Here is a 20,006-nt window from a genome sequence, read left to right as displayed (position 1 = left end):
TATATATATATATATATAACTAAGTAGTTAATTAGACGTGATTTTTTTTTTAATTTATAAAGTAAACTACTAGAAATTAATCAATTTTCATTGGACATGTCTATAAGAAATAATCCATTGAAAAATTGGAATCTCCAATAAAAAAATCTATCAGAAATGTTATTAATTAAATTCCGATTGGATATTTTCATAGGGCGGTATATCGAAAATTTACTGATTTCTAGTACTTAATATATTAAAACATGGATCTTTGTTGAAATAGATAGTTGTAATTAGTTTATTAAGCAAGATTGTGTTTCCATTGCCTCATAATTAAATTAGACTACTTCTAGACAAATTGAAAAGTAACATGCTTCTTAATCATTGATTCGAATACATAATTCCAATACGTGTTTTTGCATTGTTTTATTAATGTTACTATTAATCATTATTATTATTATATCAATCGGTCAAGTAATCCACTAATACTCATATTTTACATTGAATAATAGTATCTTCAAAATCTTGTTTATGTACGGGATTAGGTACGAGTTGGCTCAGACAAATTCATTAACTTTCGCTTAAATTCTGTGTTTTTATTAAAAACACTATTATTTATGTATAAATGTTGAATTACGAATTCAGTAACTAAACAAGATATTAGTTCGGGGGAATTTAGAATCTAAAATATTGAAATATTAGTTCTTTATATTAATTAAAATATTGAACAGTCACTATTTTAAATTAAGTCTAGCTTTATTAACAATAACATATATCCAGTGTAGTCCCATAAATTGGGATGCGTGGAGGATAGAATGTATGCAGATCATACTTCTACCTCAAAGTAGAGAAGTTATTTTCGATAGAATCTCGACTCAAGAAAAAAAAAATCGTAACAGAAATAGCTCAAAGCAATTTTTTATTAAAAAAAATAATCAAAATACATAAAATAACAAAAACAAAAGGGTCTTTTCATATAGTTAATTATTGTACTTCAATCACATCATTTTGTCTCCAAAACTTTTCAAGTCTTTTTCTATCAAACAAAAACAAAAGGGTCTTTTTTTTCTCTATGACCAAGTAAACGAATGAATACAATTTTGTCACACTTATTTGATTATTCATGGAATAAATTTGAAATACGATAAAGAACGATAGGCACTTCTTTCTCTTTTAGGCATTCGAAAAAAACTTGTGAATAATTGAACTTTTGACTCGTTCGTCACAACTTAAAAAGTCTATTTTTGCACAAGTTTCTTGATTGTGAAAATTGAAATTCTATGATAATGACTATTTTATAAATATCCCTCTGATATGGCTATTTGTGAAATATATCCTCACATTTCCACCTTCTTTGGCCCAACCCAAATCCTTATTGGGCTTTGCTTTAATTTAGGACTATGTATAGGGGCCTATTTCTCTAATTCTCTCCATGTGTGGGTCTTTTAAGAATAAGCCTTTTTAACCTGGTTCAGGTAAGCATGTTGGCCCATGAGAGACCGGGTTGTCTGGTCAGTCTAATGGAAAATAAAAAAGGAGAAATTATATAATTAGATATATATATATATTACTTGTCTTATCGTTAATTAAGGGTTTCATACCATATAACGAGGACGATACACGTAGATACATGTATTTTTGCTACTAAATACACTAAAATATGGAGAGAATATGGAGAGAGGCAAGTGTATTAGGGAGGGAGGCGAGCCAAATGGGGAGTGAGATTTGTTATGTATCCCAAATACATGCGAATCACACCAGATACATGTATGTGATATGATTCGCATGTATCTGGGTGATGAGCGAGATTTGTTATGTATCCGAAATACATGTGAACTCACATAGATACAATGTATCTAAAATAAATTACACCTAATTTTGACTATACATATATCTAGACGAATCTGGATGCACCAAAATCTGGTAACATACGTAATATTGCAAAATAGAGTGTATTTAAGCAAGCTCTTAAACTAGTGAAATTTATGTAAGTTTCAATATAAAAAAACAGATTATAGGTAGACTTAACCATTATCTCGTGTAGGTAGAACCACGATTTCTTAAAGACCCTATGCTCAAGTGATTTAATTTAGTGCAATTACAATTTTAAAATAGAGTAATAATTCAAAAATTACAATTTTGAAAATTCAACTTTTCAAGTTTCTAACTTTTTATAATATAATATATTCAATGTGTACATATCCTTATTTTGTTTTACTTAAGTTGATAATATATTTCCCTATTTTGTTCTTTGAAGTTTTTGTTCTTCACAAAGACCCAATTTTTAGACCTTTTTTTCCAGTTTTTGGAGACGAAACAATGGCTGGAGCAGGAGCACATATCATGAAGAGAATCCCACGCATCAAATTTCCTCAACGACACCCAAAACCTTCTTCTGGTATTCCCTGTTTGTTTTTTCTCCTTCTGGGTGTTCCTAATTTTCTTTTTATCTATGTATTTATTGACTTGTTTGATCTTCTTGAAATATGCTTTTTTTCGCGTATTTTTTTGTTTATAATTGTGAGATATAGTGTTAGAAAGCACTAATTTGTTGTAAAGATGATGTCTTGGAAAGAAATAGGTCCAAATTGAGCTAAATGGATATAAAGAATCCATATTGTAGCTGATACTAGTTAGATAGATTCTGCCTTACTGTTAGAAAACCACTGGTTTATTGTTAAGGAGAAAGAATGGGGATGAAGCGGGTCTAAATGGAGCAGGATTTATATAGAGGATTCATACAGCCAACTTCAACTAGTTTGCGTTCCAAGTGGCGGAGTCAGAAATTTGGGCGAGGGGATTTGAGAATAATATAAGGACATACTTGAGATTCGTACCTATGATTTCGAGTAATTTTTTAATCATTTTACTCCTAAGTTCTCTTATGTGAAGGGGATTCAATTTTGAACACCCTTTACCCCTAAGTTCTCTTATGTATGAGATTCGTACCTATGATTTCGAGTAATTTTGAACACCCTTTACCCCTAAGTTCTCTTATGTGAAGGGGATTCAATTGAATACGCAACGGATGATAAGTACTCGGAAATAAACATATCATAGATAAGATTTTCATGCCTCGACTCTCCCTCGGTTCATTTGGAAATCATGGAAGGTTTTTACAATATCAACATGTCTAGTGTGATCTCACAAGTGGGGTTTGGGGAGGGTGCGGTGTATGCAAACCTTACCCCTACCTTGTGTGAGATAGAGAGGTTGTTCACGATAGACTCTTGTCTCAAGGAAAGCATTTTCGAAAATAGATTTGAAAATCATGGTAGTCTTTTCATAAAGATTATTGGGAACGGAAATACCATTTTCTTCTCTTCCACTTTGGCCAATATGAGTTGACCTGGTACTAGCAGCTTTGTCGGTGTATTTCTCATCTTAGTAAGAGATTCCCAAAGAATAAGCTTAGTAGCCACATTAGCAGCGCTTTCCCTTCCCATAGGTGGCTCTGCCCTATTTGAGGAATAGTACTAATAGTTTTATGTTATTTTTTTAATCTTACTGAAGTGTTCTGTGCCCATCAATTTGTCTTTACATGAAGAAGCTATTGACAAGGTGGTTCGATATGGGGAGAGGGGCATGGTCCACATCTTCCTTTTTCTGCTTTTACTATATTTGTTCGTCATGGTAAATGTCTGCATTTAGGAAAAAACTTGAGATTGTCTGATTGAAAATAGTAGAAGTTTTGAGTAATTGTGTTTGCTTGCTCAATTCATTTAGAAACTGAACTATTCTGAGAAGATATCTTAAGTTCTTTTCAATTAGTTGATAGGTACTAGTAAAGATTGTTAACTCCCAGTCTCAAACTCTCCCAACCTTCTTAGAATGTAGGATGTTCTGACCGAGGAAGAAAAGGAAGAAAGGTGTTTATAATGAGGGTAAAATCCCCGTTTTTACAATTTGCAATAAATGATTAAAATCATTTTATCAATATGAGTATCCTATATCGATAAAATATTTATTTTGAAACCACTTCTATATTAACATTTCAAAGATTGCTCCTCTTAAGCAACAAACATGACTTGCTCAAGTGAAAAAATTTCAATCCAAAATGTATGTTCCATCCCATTCACCTCAATCAGGCACTGGTTTCCTTTTGCATCAAGATCAAAGTGCATACGCAAAAGTTTCTAGTTTAGAAGTTTATGGTGCAACTAGATGCATAAACAATAGCTTCTAATCTCTAACCTTCTTGATGCAGCAAGTTAATATCTTACTATTCCAATTCCTTGGATTTCTCCCTATCGTATTCCAATTCTTCTGAGTGTGTGATGCCTAGGGTCGTTATTATGTTCTAGGACATCTTCTTTTGAAATTCAGTCAGTAAACAGAAAAGGTGGGAGGCTGGAGTTGGAGCAGGTGCTGATAGAGGATCTTGTTTGTTTAACATGGAGTCCTGTCTGGCATGCAATTCTATGATTTACTACTTGCGCTTAGCATATAGCGTGATTGATTGTTTGCAGATTTTCCATATTCTTTATTCAGAAGTTTCTTGCTCTGCAGGTTCCACGCAGCAGAACTCACAACATATGAAAACTTCCGCAACTGATAATGTTCCTCAAACATTCTTCTCAAGATCCCCATCTAGCATGTCTGTTGCAGGGAAGGCTTCTGACCAACCTAAAAGAACACCGGTGTCTCAGGAGGAAATTGAGTCCATTTTGGTATGTATAAACTGCTCCCTTATGTACACTATTTCCTTACTAGTCCATTCCAAAAAGTATGACACCTTTCTGAATTTGGGAATAATTTAACTTCAAATTTTTTGTTTTACCCTCAGTACATACTTGTATTTCTATGAAGTCTCATGCATTTTTTACATCACAAGCTTCAAAGTCTTTCTTTCTTTCTTTCTTATACTATGTCACATAATTGAAATGGAGGGAGTATTAACTAGTCAGCACTTCACATGGTAGGAACAAAAAAAAAGAAGAAAAAAGCTTATCATTTACTTGGGAAAGTCTTAGTGAATATAGGAACCTTTAATAAGATAATCTAGTTATAAATCATTAAGGTTGTTGTTTTCTTCTGTTTTGTGCCAAGTGAACTCGAACTTTATTATAAGGAATACCCTATATATTTCTTTATATAGTATGGGCTATATCATATATTTCTTTATATTGTTGAGTGCTTTGCTTTCCTATTCATGGAGTATTAGTATTAGTCTTGTATTTTGCATTCTTAGATTTCTATTTCTATTGGATAATTCTTTAGCTCTGATTATTGTATTTTCTTGTTGTTATCCCTGCTTGTTGTTATTGTCGGCTTTTTCATCTGTTTTGAGCCATGGGTCTATCGGAAACAACCTCTCTAAGGTAGGGGTAAGGTTTGTGTACACGCTACCCTCCCTAGACCCCACTTGTGGGATTACATAGATAGGAGCTACTGAAATTAAAGGGTTTCATCTAAAGGTTCTTTGTATGGGCAACAGTCAACACAATCTTTCTCTCTTAGTCTAATTGAGATACTGTCTAAACAAAAGCAAATTCGTAATTGGAAGAGCAGTGAAAGAATGTACAGGGCCTCAATCAATATGTCCATGCCTTCCTGTGTTAATTATATAATCTTCATTTCCATCCTCACATTCTGCAATCTGCATGTAAGATGTAAACACAAACATATAGATACTGACCTAGGAACACAAAGATTCACGATGCCATATTTGATAAAGTTCAAGCCAAACAATTTTTTCTAGAGATAGTTCTATGCAAATCTGCCAATAACCGCCCTTAAAATATTTTTCCACTTTTACAGTTGGGTGGCTGCAACTAATTTTGAGGCGAAGATGTGCAAACAGAGGACATGGTTTTCGACGTCTGGCTTGCATTTGGGTGATTTCTTTTGCATGTATGGTGTAACTGACACAGTTTTCTGGAATTATAAGTGTATTTTGCAAATGACGTCTTTAATTAATGATCATTAGACAGTGGAGGTTAATGTGTGGATTGGCTTACTACCCCATTCCATTGTTAAGCATTATTGAATTTGAACCCTTTGATACTGAATGTAAACATTTGCAGACTATGCATGAAAAAAGTTTGGTCCATCTGTTTGAGAATCTATCAAGATCTTGCAGTTTGCACCAATTGTATACTCTCTCTCAGGCTAGCTAGCATTATTGAACTTATCTACATCGATATCGACCTGCTGTCAAATTGGATGGAGTCTAAAATCCACCATATCATATGGTCCATATGTGGCATCAGAGTTTCCTCATGCTTGTGAAAAGTAAGAATTGTTTTATTACACACTGTTAAATACTGTATGTCATTACTTCTGCTAGACTTTCTTTTCATTGTTGAATCTCTCTTTGTTTGATCAAGTGTGATATTTGAGATCCTCATTGCTAATGGAATCTAATGATCTATGAATTGATCAAAAGAACATTACAATTGGCTAGGATCCATTACTTGAACAAAGCTAGATCTTGTGCAATCATATTGAATGTTTGACTAAACAATCTATACGTGGTTTGAAACTCTCTGGACAATGAACCCACCCCTCTACCAATCTGAATTATCTGACTCTTATTTTTTTCGTTGTTTTTGTTAAGAGTTCTTTCGAGAGTTGAACTTCTCAGTTGGAACAGAGTCTTCCTGCACAAAAGCATTCTGCATTTCTTATTATGCCATTGCCATTACAAAACTTACAGCTTGTATGTACAACAACCCAAAAGACAAAACAACAAACAATCTACTCAATAAAAAGTGAAGCAATTCAAGCTTCAGAGCTGTTTTCTACCATCTTCTCAAGTATCACAGACTTAAGATTCACCATTGGTGGTCCTTTTTCTCTACGTTCGAGTTCTTCGAGCCTGAAAGATATCAACCTATCCCAATTCCCACCTTCAAAAAGCACAGCAGCTTTCCCATCAGTAATCCTCTGCACAATCCCACAATACATATAATATGGATTATTAGAATTCTTGACAATAGCAATCATCCCAGGTAACAAAAGTGGTAATTCAGGTGGCTTTGGTTTCTTCACAAGACTTTGATTAAAACCAGAAACCATACTTGATTCTGTTTTCTTGGGTGGTGGTGGATTTTTTTCTATGAATTTCCTTAGACCCTTTTCACCTCCCGGAAATCCGCCAGTAAACCCCATCATTTCTTTCTCAAATCCGTCCTCCGGTATCTCCCCAGTCTCCTTGTTTTCTTGATTATCATCATCACTAGCTGCTGCTGCTCCTGATCCTGCTGCCTTTTGTTCTTCGGAAATCGACTTTTTTAGCTCTTTCTCTATACCCTCTTCTCCATTACAGAGACCTCTACCTCCAAGAATCTCATAAAGATTGAATTTTGCTATTGGTGTAACTGAGTTTGAAGATGATTTCATAGTTGATTTGGTATGAACACTACTACTGAGGTTGAGATTGACAGATTGACCAAGAAAGTTCGATTTTTTTAGAGGTGGGGTTTGAATTTGAAGGCTTGAGAGTTGAAAGGAAGAAGCAGAAGCCATGGTTTTGATTTTTTCAAGAACTTGGATTTGGGAAAGATGATAGTGGAGGATGAGATGAGATGACAAGAAGTGTTTTGTAGAAATGGGAAACTGTAACTTGTCCTTTTAAATTCTGACCACCAATCTGTTTTTGTTTTGATATCTTCAATTGACAAATGAAACACATGAATGGTGTTACAGTTTGAGATAGTACATTATCTTTTTAACTTTTGTCTATCTTCCTTGGAAAAAGATTTACTTGCACTTGTGTTTACACCATACTTGTAAAAGAATCAGGACCACACGTGAGGAATCGCGTTAAAGGTACATCACAATTTTTATAATTATTTGTAGAATTACACTGAATATGTTGTGTTTTCTTTATTAGTTTAAGCTTTTAGAAAAGATGATTATATGCTTTAACATGATGATCAGAGTAGATAAAGGTATTAGGTTCGCGCTATGTTGCTACCTGTTATCAAAAGGAATTTCTAAAAGTCAGGACCACACATGTGAGAGGGGTCTTGTAGAAGATATAGTTAATTAAATAAAAGTGTGCCTTTTTTAAAATGTTTAATATATATGATTAAACACAATTAGAGATAAAAAAAAAAAAAGTATTGACAAGAGTTGTATATCATGTGTTAATTAATCTAGTGTAAACATTGAATCTGCATAAATTGTTCCTATCAATAAGCCAGAATCCGGACGAAATGAGTTTTTTACTCTATACGATTCATTAAATATTTGACAGTAAATTCAATTATTAAAATATAATATTATAGAAATTCGTAGATTTCATATCTTATAGTTACTTATATAAATAAATAGTGTCGTACATTGAACACTTGTAGGATGTACTCGTAGAGAATCATGACTTATAACAACAACATACGCAAGCGGCGTCTGAAAATGGTGGGGTACATGCCTTATTTATATCTTATTTATATCTTTGTGAGGTAGAAAAAATATTTTTGATAACTCCTCAATTTTTTTACACGTGGTTCGAAAGAAATAAAGAATCGTGACTCGTAGATGGAATTATAATTACAAATTAGTTAACGACATTTTTTATGAAGTTTGTCTTTGTAGTTAGTTTTACTAATTTCTTATGAGGTTAAATTCACCTAAATTCAATTGTTAATGACTCTTAAAGCAACATTTGCTCCATCTCTATGCTAATTTTTACTATTATGTGTATCTAATATATGCTTTGAAGCTTCACATATGAAGAGAGAAGGTCAATTATATTAGACGCTCCAATGTCTCTAAAAGTATCAATGTCTCGTTTCTTGATTAATTTTCAAAGCTTAAAACAAGTTGCTTGTAGAACGAGAGCGATTATTTTCTACTTAATGCGTAAAAAGAGAGGAAAACAAAGTTTAGCGAGCTTTATAAGGTCGACTATTGCATAAGCTATTAGTGGAAAAAGCTCGAAAAAATTCTAGTTAAATTTGATATCATTAAATTTACGAATAAGATGAAATCTGAACTCCTAAAAATTCAATCGAACTTGAGCTCGCTTTAGAACCAAACTAAACTTGGAGATTTATAAACATATCTAATTCAACTTGTTTACATTTTTTCATGTTGTTCATGATTTTTTTTTTTTGTTATTCATGAATTATAATCCAAATAATAAGTAGATTTTCCTTAAATTTATATTAATTTTTTTTGTGTAATTTTCAAAAGACTAAAAGAACAATATAAACAAATTAAAAAAGAGTAAGTGTTACTACTATATAGAAGGGTTTACACGTAGACACTTCTTCGATGAAAATATAAAAAAATCACAAGTACTCATTGGTTAGAAGTAGACATGTCGGCGAAGATGGGTCAAACTCTTCTAGAGAGTAGTAAAGTAGAAATTTCATTAATACCCTTGACTAGAAGCAGACACGTCGATGAAGAGCAGTCAACTTTTAGAAGCACAAGCACCTCATTCGAGAAATTATAGAAATTTCATAAATACCCTTCGGCAAGAAATAGACACGTCGACAAGACGCGGTTACTTCTAACTTTTCTATACAATAGTAAATAGTGTAGAAATTTCATAAATACCCTCGACTAGAAGCAAGAGCGTCAACGAAAACCTACATGCTTCTATAAGCAAGCACCTCTTTGGAGAAAGTATAGAAATTTCATAAATATCTTTTGGCTAGAAGCAAATACGTCATCAAAGAGGCTCTTGCTTCTAGACTCTTCTAGATGGAAGTAAAGTTTACAAATTTTATAAATACCCCCGGTTAGAAGCTGACACTTCAACGCAGAGGCGCCTGCTTCTAGACTCTCCTAGATAGTAATAAAAAGTATAGAATTTTCATAAATACCCCTCGGCTAGACGTAGACACATAGATAAATAGGTTTTTTGCTTCTAGATTCTTCTAGACAATAAGTAGTAAGAAGTAAAAAAAATTCATAAATACCCCTCGGATAGAAGTAGACACACCGGCAAAGAGGTGACTGCTTCTAGACTCTTCTAAATAATAATATAATAGTAAGAAGTATTGAAATTTCATATATACCCTCGGCTAGAAGTAGACACGTCGGAGCCTACTTCTAAACTCTTATAGACAGTAGTAAAATAGAAATTTCATAAATACCCCCGGATAGAAGTAGACACATCGGTAAAAAGATAGTTGTATCTAGACTCCTTTAGAGATAGCTGTATCTAGACTTTCTTCTAGATAGTAGTAAGAAGTGTTGAGATCTTATATATACCCTTGGCTAGAAGTAGACACGCCGATGGAGAGGCGCCTGCTTCGAGACTCTTCTACGCAATAGTAAAATATAGAAATTTCATAAATACCCTTGACTAAAAACAGTTCGATATTTAATCGAGTACTTATAGAGGGTATATATAGTAGGTGTCAGCCCTAACTCTATGGTAAAAACAAACAATCATCAAGGTTATTTTCGACATAACATCCCATTATCTGTGATACCCCAATTCGAATCCACATTTCAATTTTTAGCAGCCAACAAACCCATCGCCTCCGATCTTCTCTCTCAATAAATTTCCACCAATTTCTCTTCTCTCTATAAATTCTCTCTCTATACGTATCTATATACGTATACTGTACACTATATTGTTGTATTCTATATCGAAAACCGATTCGAAGAATTAAGGTCAAGAGCTTTCTGGAAGTTTCCGGCGAGTTTTCCGGCAGATTCGAATCGGTTGCATTCCGGCGGTGGGGGATTGTGATGGAATCTGTTTAATTGCTGTTGTGTTGTTGTTGTTGTGGAACTGGAAGGGAGTTAGGGTTTGTGGAAGTTTGTGTCATTTTACTGATTGGGGGAACCGGCGGTTGATTGTTAGATTTGAATTGGGTTTAGAGTGTTGGAGAGTGAATTAGGGTTTCGGAGGTTAAGGGATTGAAAGAAGAGGTTTAGGTTTAGGTTTTGAGATATTTACAGTCATGCCTCGGAGTTCAAAGCATAAATCGCATAAGCAGAGTAAGCATAGTCCGAAGGAGGGTAGGGATTATTCGTACTCGGATTCAGATGAGGAAATGAAAACCAAGGAGAAAGAGAAGGAGAAAGAGAGGAGTAGTAAGGAGGATAGTCTGGCTAGGGTTTCTAAGGATTCAATCCATTCAGGTTCTGGTGAGAAGAGAAAACATTCTTCCCAATCTAAGGAAGGTAAGGATGGTAAAGATCTAAGTGGGTATGGAAATGGTGATGCTTCGGAGGAGTATGTTTCTTCCAAGCGTCGGAAAGAGAAGGTAGAGGCGGGTAGTGGTGGTGCTGATAGATGGAATGGTGCTGCTGATAGTGCATTGAAGGGAGAAAGTTTGAAAATTGATGCAGATAAGGGTTCTAAGGGGAAGGAAACGAAGAGCTCAAGTGATTCCAAAAGTAAAAGCAGTAAGAAAGAAGGTAATGTTGCCTCATTGGTGGAAAAAGAAGAGAGTAAGAGTGGAAGAGTGGAGTCAAAGAGGAAATCTGAGAAGGATTCTGGTCGAAAAGAAGGCAAGGATTCCAAGGAGGTGAAGGAAAAGGAGAGAGGGTCAGACAGGGAAAAGAAGGGTCATGAGAGTAAGCGCGATGATGTTGACAATGTGAAGAAACAAGGGTCTCAATCTGGTGATGTTAGTGAAGAAAAGCAGAACAAAAAAGGTAGAGAAACTGCTGGTAAGGTAACTTATTTGAGTGGTATTTGCTTTATTGGAATGTTTAATTTGGTTATAGGAAGACTTGATCATGCTCATTGCTTACTGTCTTAGGTTTTAGTGAGTTGTTGTTACTACCTTCTAGGAATATCCCAACATAATTTTAATAGAAAACGATAATTGATATCATAACTTGTTCAAGTTCTAACATTTCTGAGATTAAAACGATAATTGAAATCTTAACATGTTCAAGTTCTAACATTTCCAAGATTAAAAATGGGTATAATATTCTGGTCCAATGTGACTCCAGGAAAGTAAATTCTGTACCCTTCTTTTGTTCAAGCATCTAAATAGGTATGATTGCATAATGAATTTGCAGTGGAGATGCACATGTCAAATTGTTTTTCCTTTTGGTGGGGGAAGCTCTCTCTATGTCTGGTATAAGAGTAGCAGGATCCCGTTGTGAATTTTGTCCAGAATTTAGATGATTCTTTTCTGCGTTAATTGAGTTGGGTACACTAGTGGGAAACTGTTTTGAACTCTAAACTAGGAGCCCTTCATGGAAATAAGGCAAAAAGAGATCCCTCCCTCACTCTCGTTGGTCTGGTAGATGTGGAGGACATGGTCAAAGGAAATGGAGATTGTCTCTATCATTTATGACATGAGTGATCTTGTTCCTGATGGTGAATTGCGAGAGAAACTGCTGTAGTTACGTTTGTAGTGCATTCATTTGGTCTTGTCTTATTTAAGAAAATGTGTATATTTGGGTGTTTGTTTGTGGAATTTCCTCTATGCTTCCATGTAGTGAACATGATATTTTTTGTAACTTGATGTTAGAGCTGTAAAGATTGGTGTTAGAGGATTATCTTACTCTCCCCTCTGAGTTGTGGGTTTTAGCTTGGCTTTGAAGTTGAATTTTGCTAGTCAATGAAATTGCTTTGCATGAACATTTTATTGCATCACTATTCATTTTTTCTTTCAAGTGTGCAAGTGTTCCTTGGATATACTAAGCCAAGCTGTAGTAATGTCATGGTAAAGAAGGATTATTTGTTGGATCATATACGTCTATGTAATGTGGGGGACCTGTAAAGATTGGTGTTAGAGGTTATCCAGTAAAAATAATTATGGTATCAAGATACTTTTTGGTGTTGTTATTTTTATTGCTTCATTGCTCTAATCGTTACTATGTTGGTTAATGTGATTCCTATTCATTAAAGGGGTAATTGCTAAGTGTTTAACCTTTATCTTGTAAATTCTCTTTGACCTTTATAGAGTGGACTATCCAAAATGAGGTACCAAATATTGACTTGGACAAAGATGCTGAGAAAAGGGCACGGAAGAGAAGAGAAATCCCTGGTGATCGGGATAAATATGATGATGACATAAATGAGAGCGATGACAGACGGTTATCTTCGAGGTCTGAACGTACTAAAGGTGAAAAACAGCGACATGAGAAACATAAAGAGTACAAGGAAGATGTCGATAAAGATGATAAGCACAAGGATGATAGGTATCGCGAGGATGTTGATAAGGACAGAAAACGGCGTGATGATAAATATCGAGAAGATAGTGATAGAGATAATAGACGTAGAGATGACAAGTACCTGGAAGATGTTGACAGAGATAGCAGACGCCGGGATGACAAATATCGTGATGATGGTGACAGGGATAATAGGCGCAAGGATGGTAGATATCGAGAAGATGGTGAAAGAGATAGTCGTCGTAGGGATGACAAATATCGTGAAGATGGTGTCAATGATAACAGGCATGGGGATGATAAGTATCGAGAGTATGGGGAGAAAGATGGTCATCATGATGAAGATAGATATCATGAAGAGGGTGAAAGAGATGATAGGCAGAGGGACATCAAGTATAGAGAAGACAGTGAAAGAGATAAAAGGCGCAAGGATGAGAAGCACCGGGACGATTTTGAAAGACATGGCAGATGCAAGGATGGTAGTGAAGCAGATGAAAGTGATAAAAAGAGGAGACTCAATGATGCCAAGTATGGGGATGAACGTGCTCCGAGAGACCATTCAGGTGACCGGTCTGATGCGAAGCGTTCTAGGGATGAGGGTCATGCTTCTGATTTGCATTTGAGGAAGTCAGGTATGCATGAAGGTAACCCTGGTTATGATCGTGCAAGGTATAAAGATGAGCCAGGAAGAAGGAGAGTGCTTGATAAAGAGGACCTTGGAGATATTAGATCTCGGAGCAGTAAAGATCAGCGATCTGAAGCAGAGAAGAGATCCATAAGCAGTGCTAGAGTAGAGTCTGTCACTGATCGTGGAAGGTCTACCTCGAGGAATGCTGATGTAGAAGTTACTCCACAAAAAAGCAGGTGGAAGACTTCGCCTAGTGCTGGACCTCATACTTCAAGAGATAATTACAGGCAAGTATTTACCAATTTTCTTCTACATGCTGTTTCTTGTATGCCAATGTAGATGTGATCCATGAGCGAGAACTGAAATCATCTATTTGTTTACTTGATTTCTTGAATAATCATGCTTCGACTTCTTATTCTCCCATGTTTGTAACCTTGTAGGGTTTGAACCTCTTTTGCGCCAACGTAAGTGTGCTTTTCTTATTTTTGGCTAGTAGCTCCTACAATTTGCATTGCCCCCTCAAGGCGGCTAAGTAGATGAGGTGTAGGCGATAAACCCAGAATTCTCAAGTTCTTGTTGCTGCTACAACCCTTGGTGTGAGCTCATTGTTATTCAGCACTTCCTGTTGTGTGTTGTAGCAGGTTGCATTGTAGATTAGGTCAAGGTGTGTTTAGTTGTCCCAGAGACCACGTTTACTGTATTAAGATGGTGCGATGTAGGGCTGGAGAGTTTTTACCAAGGAAAATATTAGCTGGTTGATTGAATGATGAAGGATGTTTGGTTGACTTCTTTAGACAGCACCAGTTTCAAATATGAGAACTAGGAACTTATTTTTTTGAACATATGCCAAAACTGAACACAATGACGTGGTGAGCACATAGTGAGTGATATGCTAAAACTCATTTTTACGTCTGATTATTTAATGCGTCGCTGATGTTTATTCCATGAGCAGAGATGAATCTATGTCTTTATATGCGGTCTGCTCAGTTTTAGTGGATTGGCAAAGCAAGCGATGTTTTTTGGTTTATGATATGTTCTTTCCAAACTGATTAATTTGATTTTATTATGAAACAGCTACCTCGTGGGTTCTTTAAAGTGTGGATTTTGTGATTTGTAGAATAACTCACATTTATAAATGATGTACGTTGGCTTTCCTATAACTTTAGTATTATTTCTCTGGTTACTGTGATTAATAGGCTGTGATATAGTTCAAAGATGGGCTTGTTGCTCACTGAAAAACGAATGCTAGTGGTGATTAGCGAATTTGCGCATAACCTTTTCCGTGTGCATTTCAGAAGCCTTTTCCCCTGTTTTGATTGAAGGTATATTGGTGTGAGATAGGTGAAGGAAGATGGTGCCGCTACTTATGATTACAGCTTTTGGTTTTAGTAGTGGTAGTCTTCGTACTGAATTTTTGCTTCAATCCCTTTTAAAATTCGAGTAACTTATCAGTTAGTTAGAATACAAATTATTCTGTTTTGTTTCCGCTCTTTCGGTTTGGTATTATTCCTTACCAAAAAATCTTGGAATTGTTGATCTCCCACATAGTTTCTTAATCATAGGTTATATTGCTCATGCCTTCTCATGAACAATTTCTGTTTGTTTTAGTGCAACTTTTGGATGCTAAGTTGAGGATTGGATTTTTTGTGCTAATATTTCAAAAACAGCAGCGGTGCTATGTTTCGCTTATGGTATTACCTCACATTTTCAAAAAAGACATATTACCTTACTCAAAAAGATCTTGTGCGTCACACCAGAGGATTTAATAATTTTGCTCAATAAAACCTTCTTGATCGCAAGCGAGAGATCTAGTTGTCTTATTGGACCTTGTGTTTTTCTGCTTAATGGGTGATGCTAATGTTGATTAATTTCCTGTTGCCAACAGTCTGTCTGTTTGCTCGATCAGTTTTAACTTTTAACAAAATCTGACATTGATATGTTCTGCCTTCTGTGCCCACCAGGCTGTCAAAACAAGAAGACTCCAAGTATCCTTATGAAGAAAGGATTCGACATGGTGGAACATCTCGAGATTATGCTGGTTCTGGTGCATCAATTGAGAGAATTTCTTCATCCCGTTCAACAGAGAAAATGATTCAGAAGGAGGACATCTTTCTTGGAGATTACTCAGCTGAACGACGGCTTAAATCAGATGTTCGCAGTTCTCCCATGCAGTTGGTGGATAGATCTCCTACTTCAGCGAGCAATGAGCGAAGACACTTGAATAGATCCGAGGTTCGCCGGAGTCTTGATGTTGAGGATTCAACACAGAGAAGTGGTGGTGGTTCCAGGGAATTTAAGGAAGGCAGAGGAAATCGTGACTTTGCTGGTGATGCATTTGCAGGTGATGAACTATCTCAAATGGATGGAGATAATGCCTCTGATTCTTCTCCTTTTATCAGAGGGAGTCACTTTTCAGGCAGTTCAAAGTCTGCTTTACCTCCCCCTCCTCCATTTAGGTCTGGGGTTGACAGCCCATCAATGTTTGGCTCTTTGGACGACGACAGTAGAGGGAAGTCAACCAACCGTCACAGAAGAATTAGTGATCCTACTATAGGAAGAATGCAAGGAAATGCTTGGAAGGGGGTTCCAAATTGGCAGTCACCTCTGGCAAATGGTTTCATGCCTTTCCAGCATGGTCCACCTCCTGTTGGTTTTCATCCCGCAATGCAGCAGTTTCCCGGACCACCAATGTTCGGTGTTAGGCCTTCAATGGAATTGAGTCACCCTGGGGTTCCTTACCATATGCCAGATGCAGACCGCTTTTCTGGCCATGGGCGCCCAATGGGTTGGCGAACTCCACTAGATGATTCATGCGGTCCCCCATTGCATGGGTGGGATGCTAACAATTTTGGTGAAGAAGCTCACCTTTATGGAAGGCCAGACTGGGACCAGAATAGGACTTTGTCCAACAATAGTCGGAGTTGGGAGACAATTGGTGATGTATGGAAAGGGCCAATAAGGGGCACCAGTGTGGAGCTGCCATCTGGTTCACAGAAGGAGGTCTGTTCAATTCAGGGCCCAGATAATTCTTTTGCTGCTCAGTTGGCTCAGCAAGCTCTGGGTGAGCAAAAGAAGACAGATCAAGATACTGAAAGCAATGATACCAGTTTTCAGTCCAGCAGTGTTCCTGGAAGGAGCACTCTAGAAGATTTGAAAATTAATCATGAAGAGCTACCAATTGATGTTGAGTCATCGGGGAAAGAAGAAGCTAGTCTTAGCAATGTTTACCTCAAAAAGCTTGATATCTCGGCAGATCTGACAGAGCCCGAGTTGTTTGATCAATGTACTAGTTTAATGGATGTTGAGCAGATCTTGACATCTGATAACTCAAAGATCTTGTTCTTGGAGGTAAAGCGGGTAACTGAGTTATTTCTTTGTTTATTTATATCTTTCATCACTGGAAGTTAACGTTTATTCTTCTTCTAGCAGGGTGCTGTAGAATCTAATGTAACGCTGCCCAGCAAATTTTCAAGTGTTCCACTCATTGCTACTGTGGCTGATTCTGTTTTTCAGGTGTGTGCTTTGTGCAAGATGTATATGCATTTCGAGTTGGGAAGTGAAATACCGTTATCAAGTATATTATTTTGTAATAATTTTGTATGTTGCTATGCTGCTTATGCTTCTGTTACCTAGGATTAGTGTCTTATATTATGTACTCTTGAAATGCATGTTTGTTGGGGTTACTTACAGTTATGTCTTGTTAATATTATTCGCTCCACATATCTTGTTTCACCTTTGTTTTAGGAGAAAAACAATCATATTTCCGTCTTGGTCTCCATTTCATTTATGTGCAGAAGATATTTACTCTTTATGATGTTTTTTTAGCAAGGTAGAAAATGCGGGATAGTATTTGTGTTCAATTTTTATTTGTGAGATGAGAACAGAATTTTTCATGGGTTATAGTTACCCAACCTAGTTGCCCAATTTTTAAGTGAATCAGTTTTGTCCTTTATATACATAAATCCACGCTGTCTAATTTCTCTTATCTAATAATGTGATGATGTGTCCCTATTGCAGAAAGCCATTTCCCTTTACAAGAAGAGGAGGGAGGAAATTGAATTCACAAATGGTGGACATTTTACTTTTTCTGGTCAGCTAGGTGTGTCCTATCCTGCACCTAAATTAGAGAATTCAAGTTCAGTATATGGTAAACTTGAATGCTCCGGTCTGGCGGATGATGGGCTAGTAGAAGAGGGTGATGAGGGGACTGATCTCCCTGTTAGTTCTCTCAGTTCTGAGGAGGTTGTACTTTCACAAACTGCACTTCAGGAGCTGTGTGAGCCAATGGGTTTGAACCCGGGCGAGAAATCAAATCTCCATACTTCCATAGATGAAGGAGCTGTCCCGGCCGAGAAATCAGATCACCCTAGTTCCATAGATGAAGGAGCTGTCCTGACCGAGAAATCAGATCTCCCTACTTCCATGGATGAAGGAGCTGTCCCGACCGAGAAATCAGATCTCCCTACTAGCATGGATGAAGGAGGTATTCTGACTGAGAAATCAGATTTCCCTACTAGCATGGATGAAGGAGCTGTCCCAACAGAGAAATCAGATCTCCCTAGTAGCATGAATGAAGGAGGTGTTCCGACCGAGAAATCAGATCTCCGTACTAGCATGGATGAAGGAGCTGATACAGTTGTGGATGTGGGTCAGGAAAGTAAATTTGCAGAAAACTCGTTGTCTGTGGAAGAGGTGGGCCAAACTGATGGCCTTGCTCGTCTTGTGTGTAAAGATTTGATGGGGGCTGATGATGAAGAGAAGTTTGTTGATGGTAAATGTGGTAGTCTTCCACACACTGATGTGTCTACTGAGGTATTTGAGGCAGCGATGCCAGAGTCAATTGAGTCAGTAAATTTAAGTCGGATACAGCATTCTCCTGAAAGTACACATTGAGACAATTTATTTTTCCGAGTTTTTGAAATGCCCCCCCTTATATTCCCATCTTCTGTTTTGTCTGCTTGCTGCGCTTTAGCTAATCAATAAAACTTTTGAGTTTTCTTTCTTTATGCCCTTGCCTCTTTCGTTCTTGTTTTTCTGGTTCCCAGAAAGAGACCGCAATCCATTACTCTCCTACTAATGGGTTGTGGGTTATTTGTCTATTTTTTTTGTTTTCGTATTATATTTGGAATGCTGGTATATGCTATGCTATTCTCTCAAGTGCTTCTTTAGGTTGGGCAAGGATTTGGACGCGTATCTCACCATGCCATTCACTGACTTCTGGTATGGACATCCATCTTCTTTTTTTTCGTTATCTTAATCATGTTTCTTTTTTCCATTCTTCCCTACAGTTTTTTTCTAATTTGCATGCGTCTTTGCCTTACGAAAGTATTTTTGCTTTTTTCTCTCTTTAAAATAAACTACTGGAAGTGTATCGTCATTGGTTTTGCTATTTGCTATTTTAAGCTTCTCATGGCAAGGCTGCGAACAACAAAATCAGAAAAGCTATAATAATGGTGGTCTGTCTGGGTTTTCGTGAATCGTAAAACTTACACCATGTTCTTTCAACCAAACATTATTTTGAGGAAAAAAGACAAATAAAAATAATTTTATAAATGACTGCAAAATTAGTTTTTTTTTTAATTTAATACTTGGTTCTTCATTTGTGCGTATTTTCTTACTATGCGTTTTTGAAAAACATTTCCTTTTTCATATTTTACCCTGAACAATAATAACTATTCATTTTCCAAATGATTTTAAGTTTATTGAGATTATACACCATATGAATATAATGGTAAAATAGATCCTTCATGTGTTTGTTTCCACTGTCAGTGACAAATTTGAAATCATAGTTGAAGAAACACAAAATGAAGTTTGTGTGATTGATGGTATAAATTTGTCCTATAATCAAATCAAACACAGTAAGATTTTATATGAAGCTTTAAGTTTGGATATCCTTTTATTCCATCAAACTTTGGTATTGTTTTCTCCCGGAATAATTTAGGTTAACCAACAACAATTAAAAAGTTTAGTTAAGGACGTGTTTGTTCTAATACTTCATTATTTTTGCTTAAATACAATGAACGGTGCTCTATTTTTTTTTTAAATCATTGTATTTGACACATGTTAATGCAAAAAATTAAGGATACTCTTGACCAGTATTACCGCAAATAATTTATTTATTTCTTAAAAATAAAAGGAGAATTTTTTTTCAAAATAAAATAGTACTACTTTTTTGCGAGGATGCCTTTAATCAAATAAATATAGGAGGAATATAAAATTGAATCATCAAATCGTTTGGTTCGTTCTTTGCAAATGTACGTCACCTATTGATTTCACAACGCAAAATAACTTAATACACCACTATTTTAGTCTATGACTCAGAGGCTTCCGTTAATTGCAAATATAACACTTAATTTCT

The 20,006-nt window shown here is 36.0% G+C and overlaps 3 protein-coding genes across 5 annotated transcripts; 2 read left to right on the top strand and 1 right to left on the bottom strand.

The window, feature by feature from the left end:
• The first annotated feature begins 2,193 nt into the window (after positions 1–2,193).
• LOC107059977 (uncharacterized) lies at positions 2,194–6,074 on the top strand. The gene is made up of 3 exons (XM_015307127.1): positions 2,194–2,377; positions 4,489–4,649; positions 5,740–6,074. Exons 1-3 carry the CDS (start codon positions 2,299–2,301, stop codon positions 5,755–5,757), a joined length of 258 nt encoding a protein of 85 aa, XP_015162613.1. The 5' UTR covers positions 2,194–2,298; the 3' UTR covers positions 5,758–6,074.
• Positions 6,075–6,594: 520 nt separating this feature from the next.
• LOC102584581 (NAD(P)H-quinone oxidoreductase subunit S, chloroplastic) lies at positions 6,595–7,649 on the bottom strand. The gene has a single exon (XM_006343790.2). The coding sequence runs from the start codon at positions 7,447–7,449 to the stop codon at positions 6,703–6,705; it is 747 nt and encodes a 248-aa protein (XP_006343852.1). The 5' UTR covers positions 7,450–7,649; the 3' UTR covers positions 6,595–6,702.
• Positions 7,650–10,368: 2,719 nt separating this feature from the next.
• LOC102583820 (ankyrin repeat domain-containing protein 11) lies at positions 10,369–18,654 on the top strand. 3 transcript variants are annotated; one of them, XM_015307126.1, is made up of 5 exons: positions 10,369–11,550; positions 12,816–13,935; positions 15,610–16,996; positions 17,075–17,161; positions 17,666–18,654. In XM_015307126.1, exons 1-5 carry the CDS (start codon positions 10,851–10,853, stop codon positions 18,539–18,541), a joined length of 4,170 nt encoding a protein of 1,389 aa, XP_015162612.1. In that variant the 5' UTR covers positions 10,369–10,850; the 3' UTR covers positions 18,542–18,654. The 3 variants fall into 3 exon arrangements, with proteins under 3 accessions (XP_015162612.1, XP_015162611.1, XP_006343849.1); XM_015307125.1 differs by having other exon boundaries at positions 10,369–11,565; XM_006343787.2 differs by having other exon boundaries at positions 10,370–11,565; positions 17,078–17,161.
• The last annotated feature ends 1,352 nt before the right edge of the window (positions 18,655–20,006 follow it).

This window comes from Solanum tuberosum, unplaced genomic scaffold (genome assembly GCF_000226075.1).
Source record: "Solanum tuberosum cultivar DM 1-3 516 R44 unplaced genomic scaffold, SolTub_3.0 scf00048, whole genome shotgun sequence".
In the NCBI taxonomy this organism is placed as follows: Eukaryota; Viridiplantae; Streptophyta; class Magnoliopsida; order Solanales; family Solanaceae; genus Solanum; species Solanum tuberosum.
This window is presented reverse-complemented; position numbering and strand designations above follow the sequence as displayed.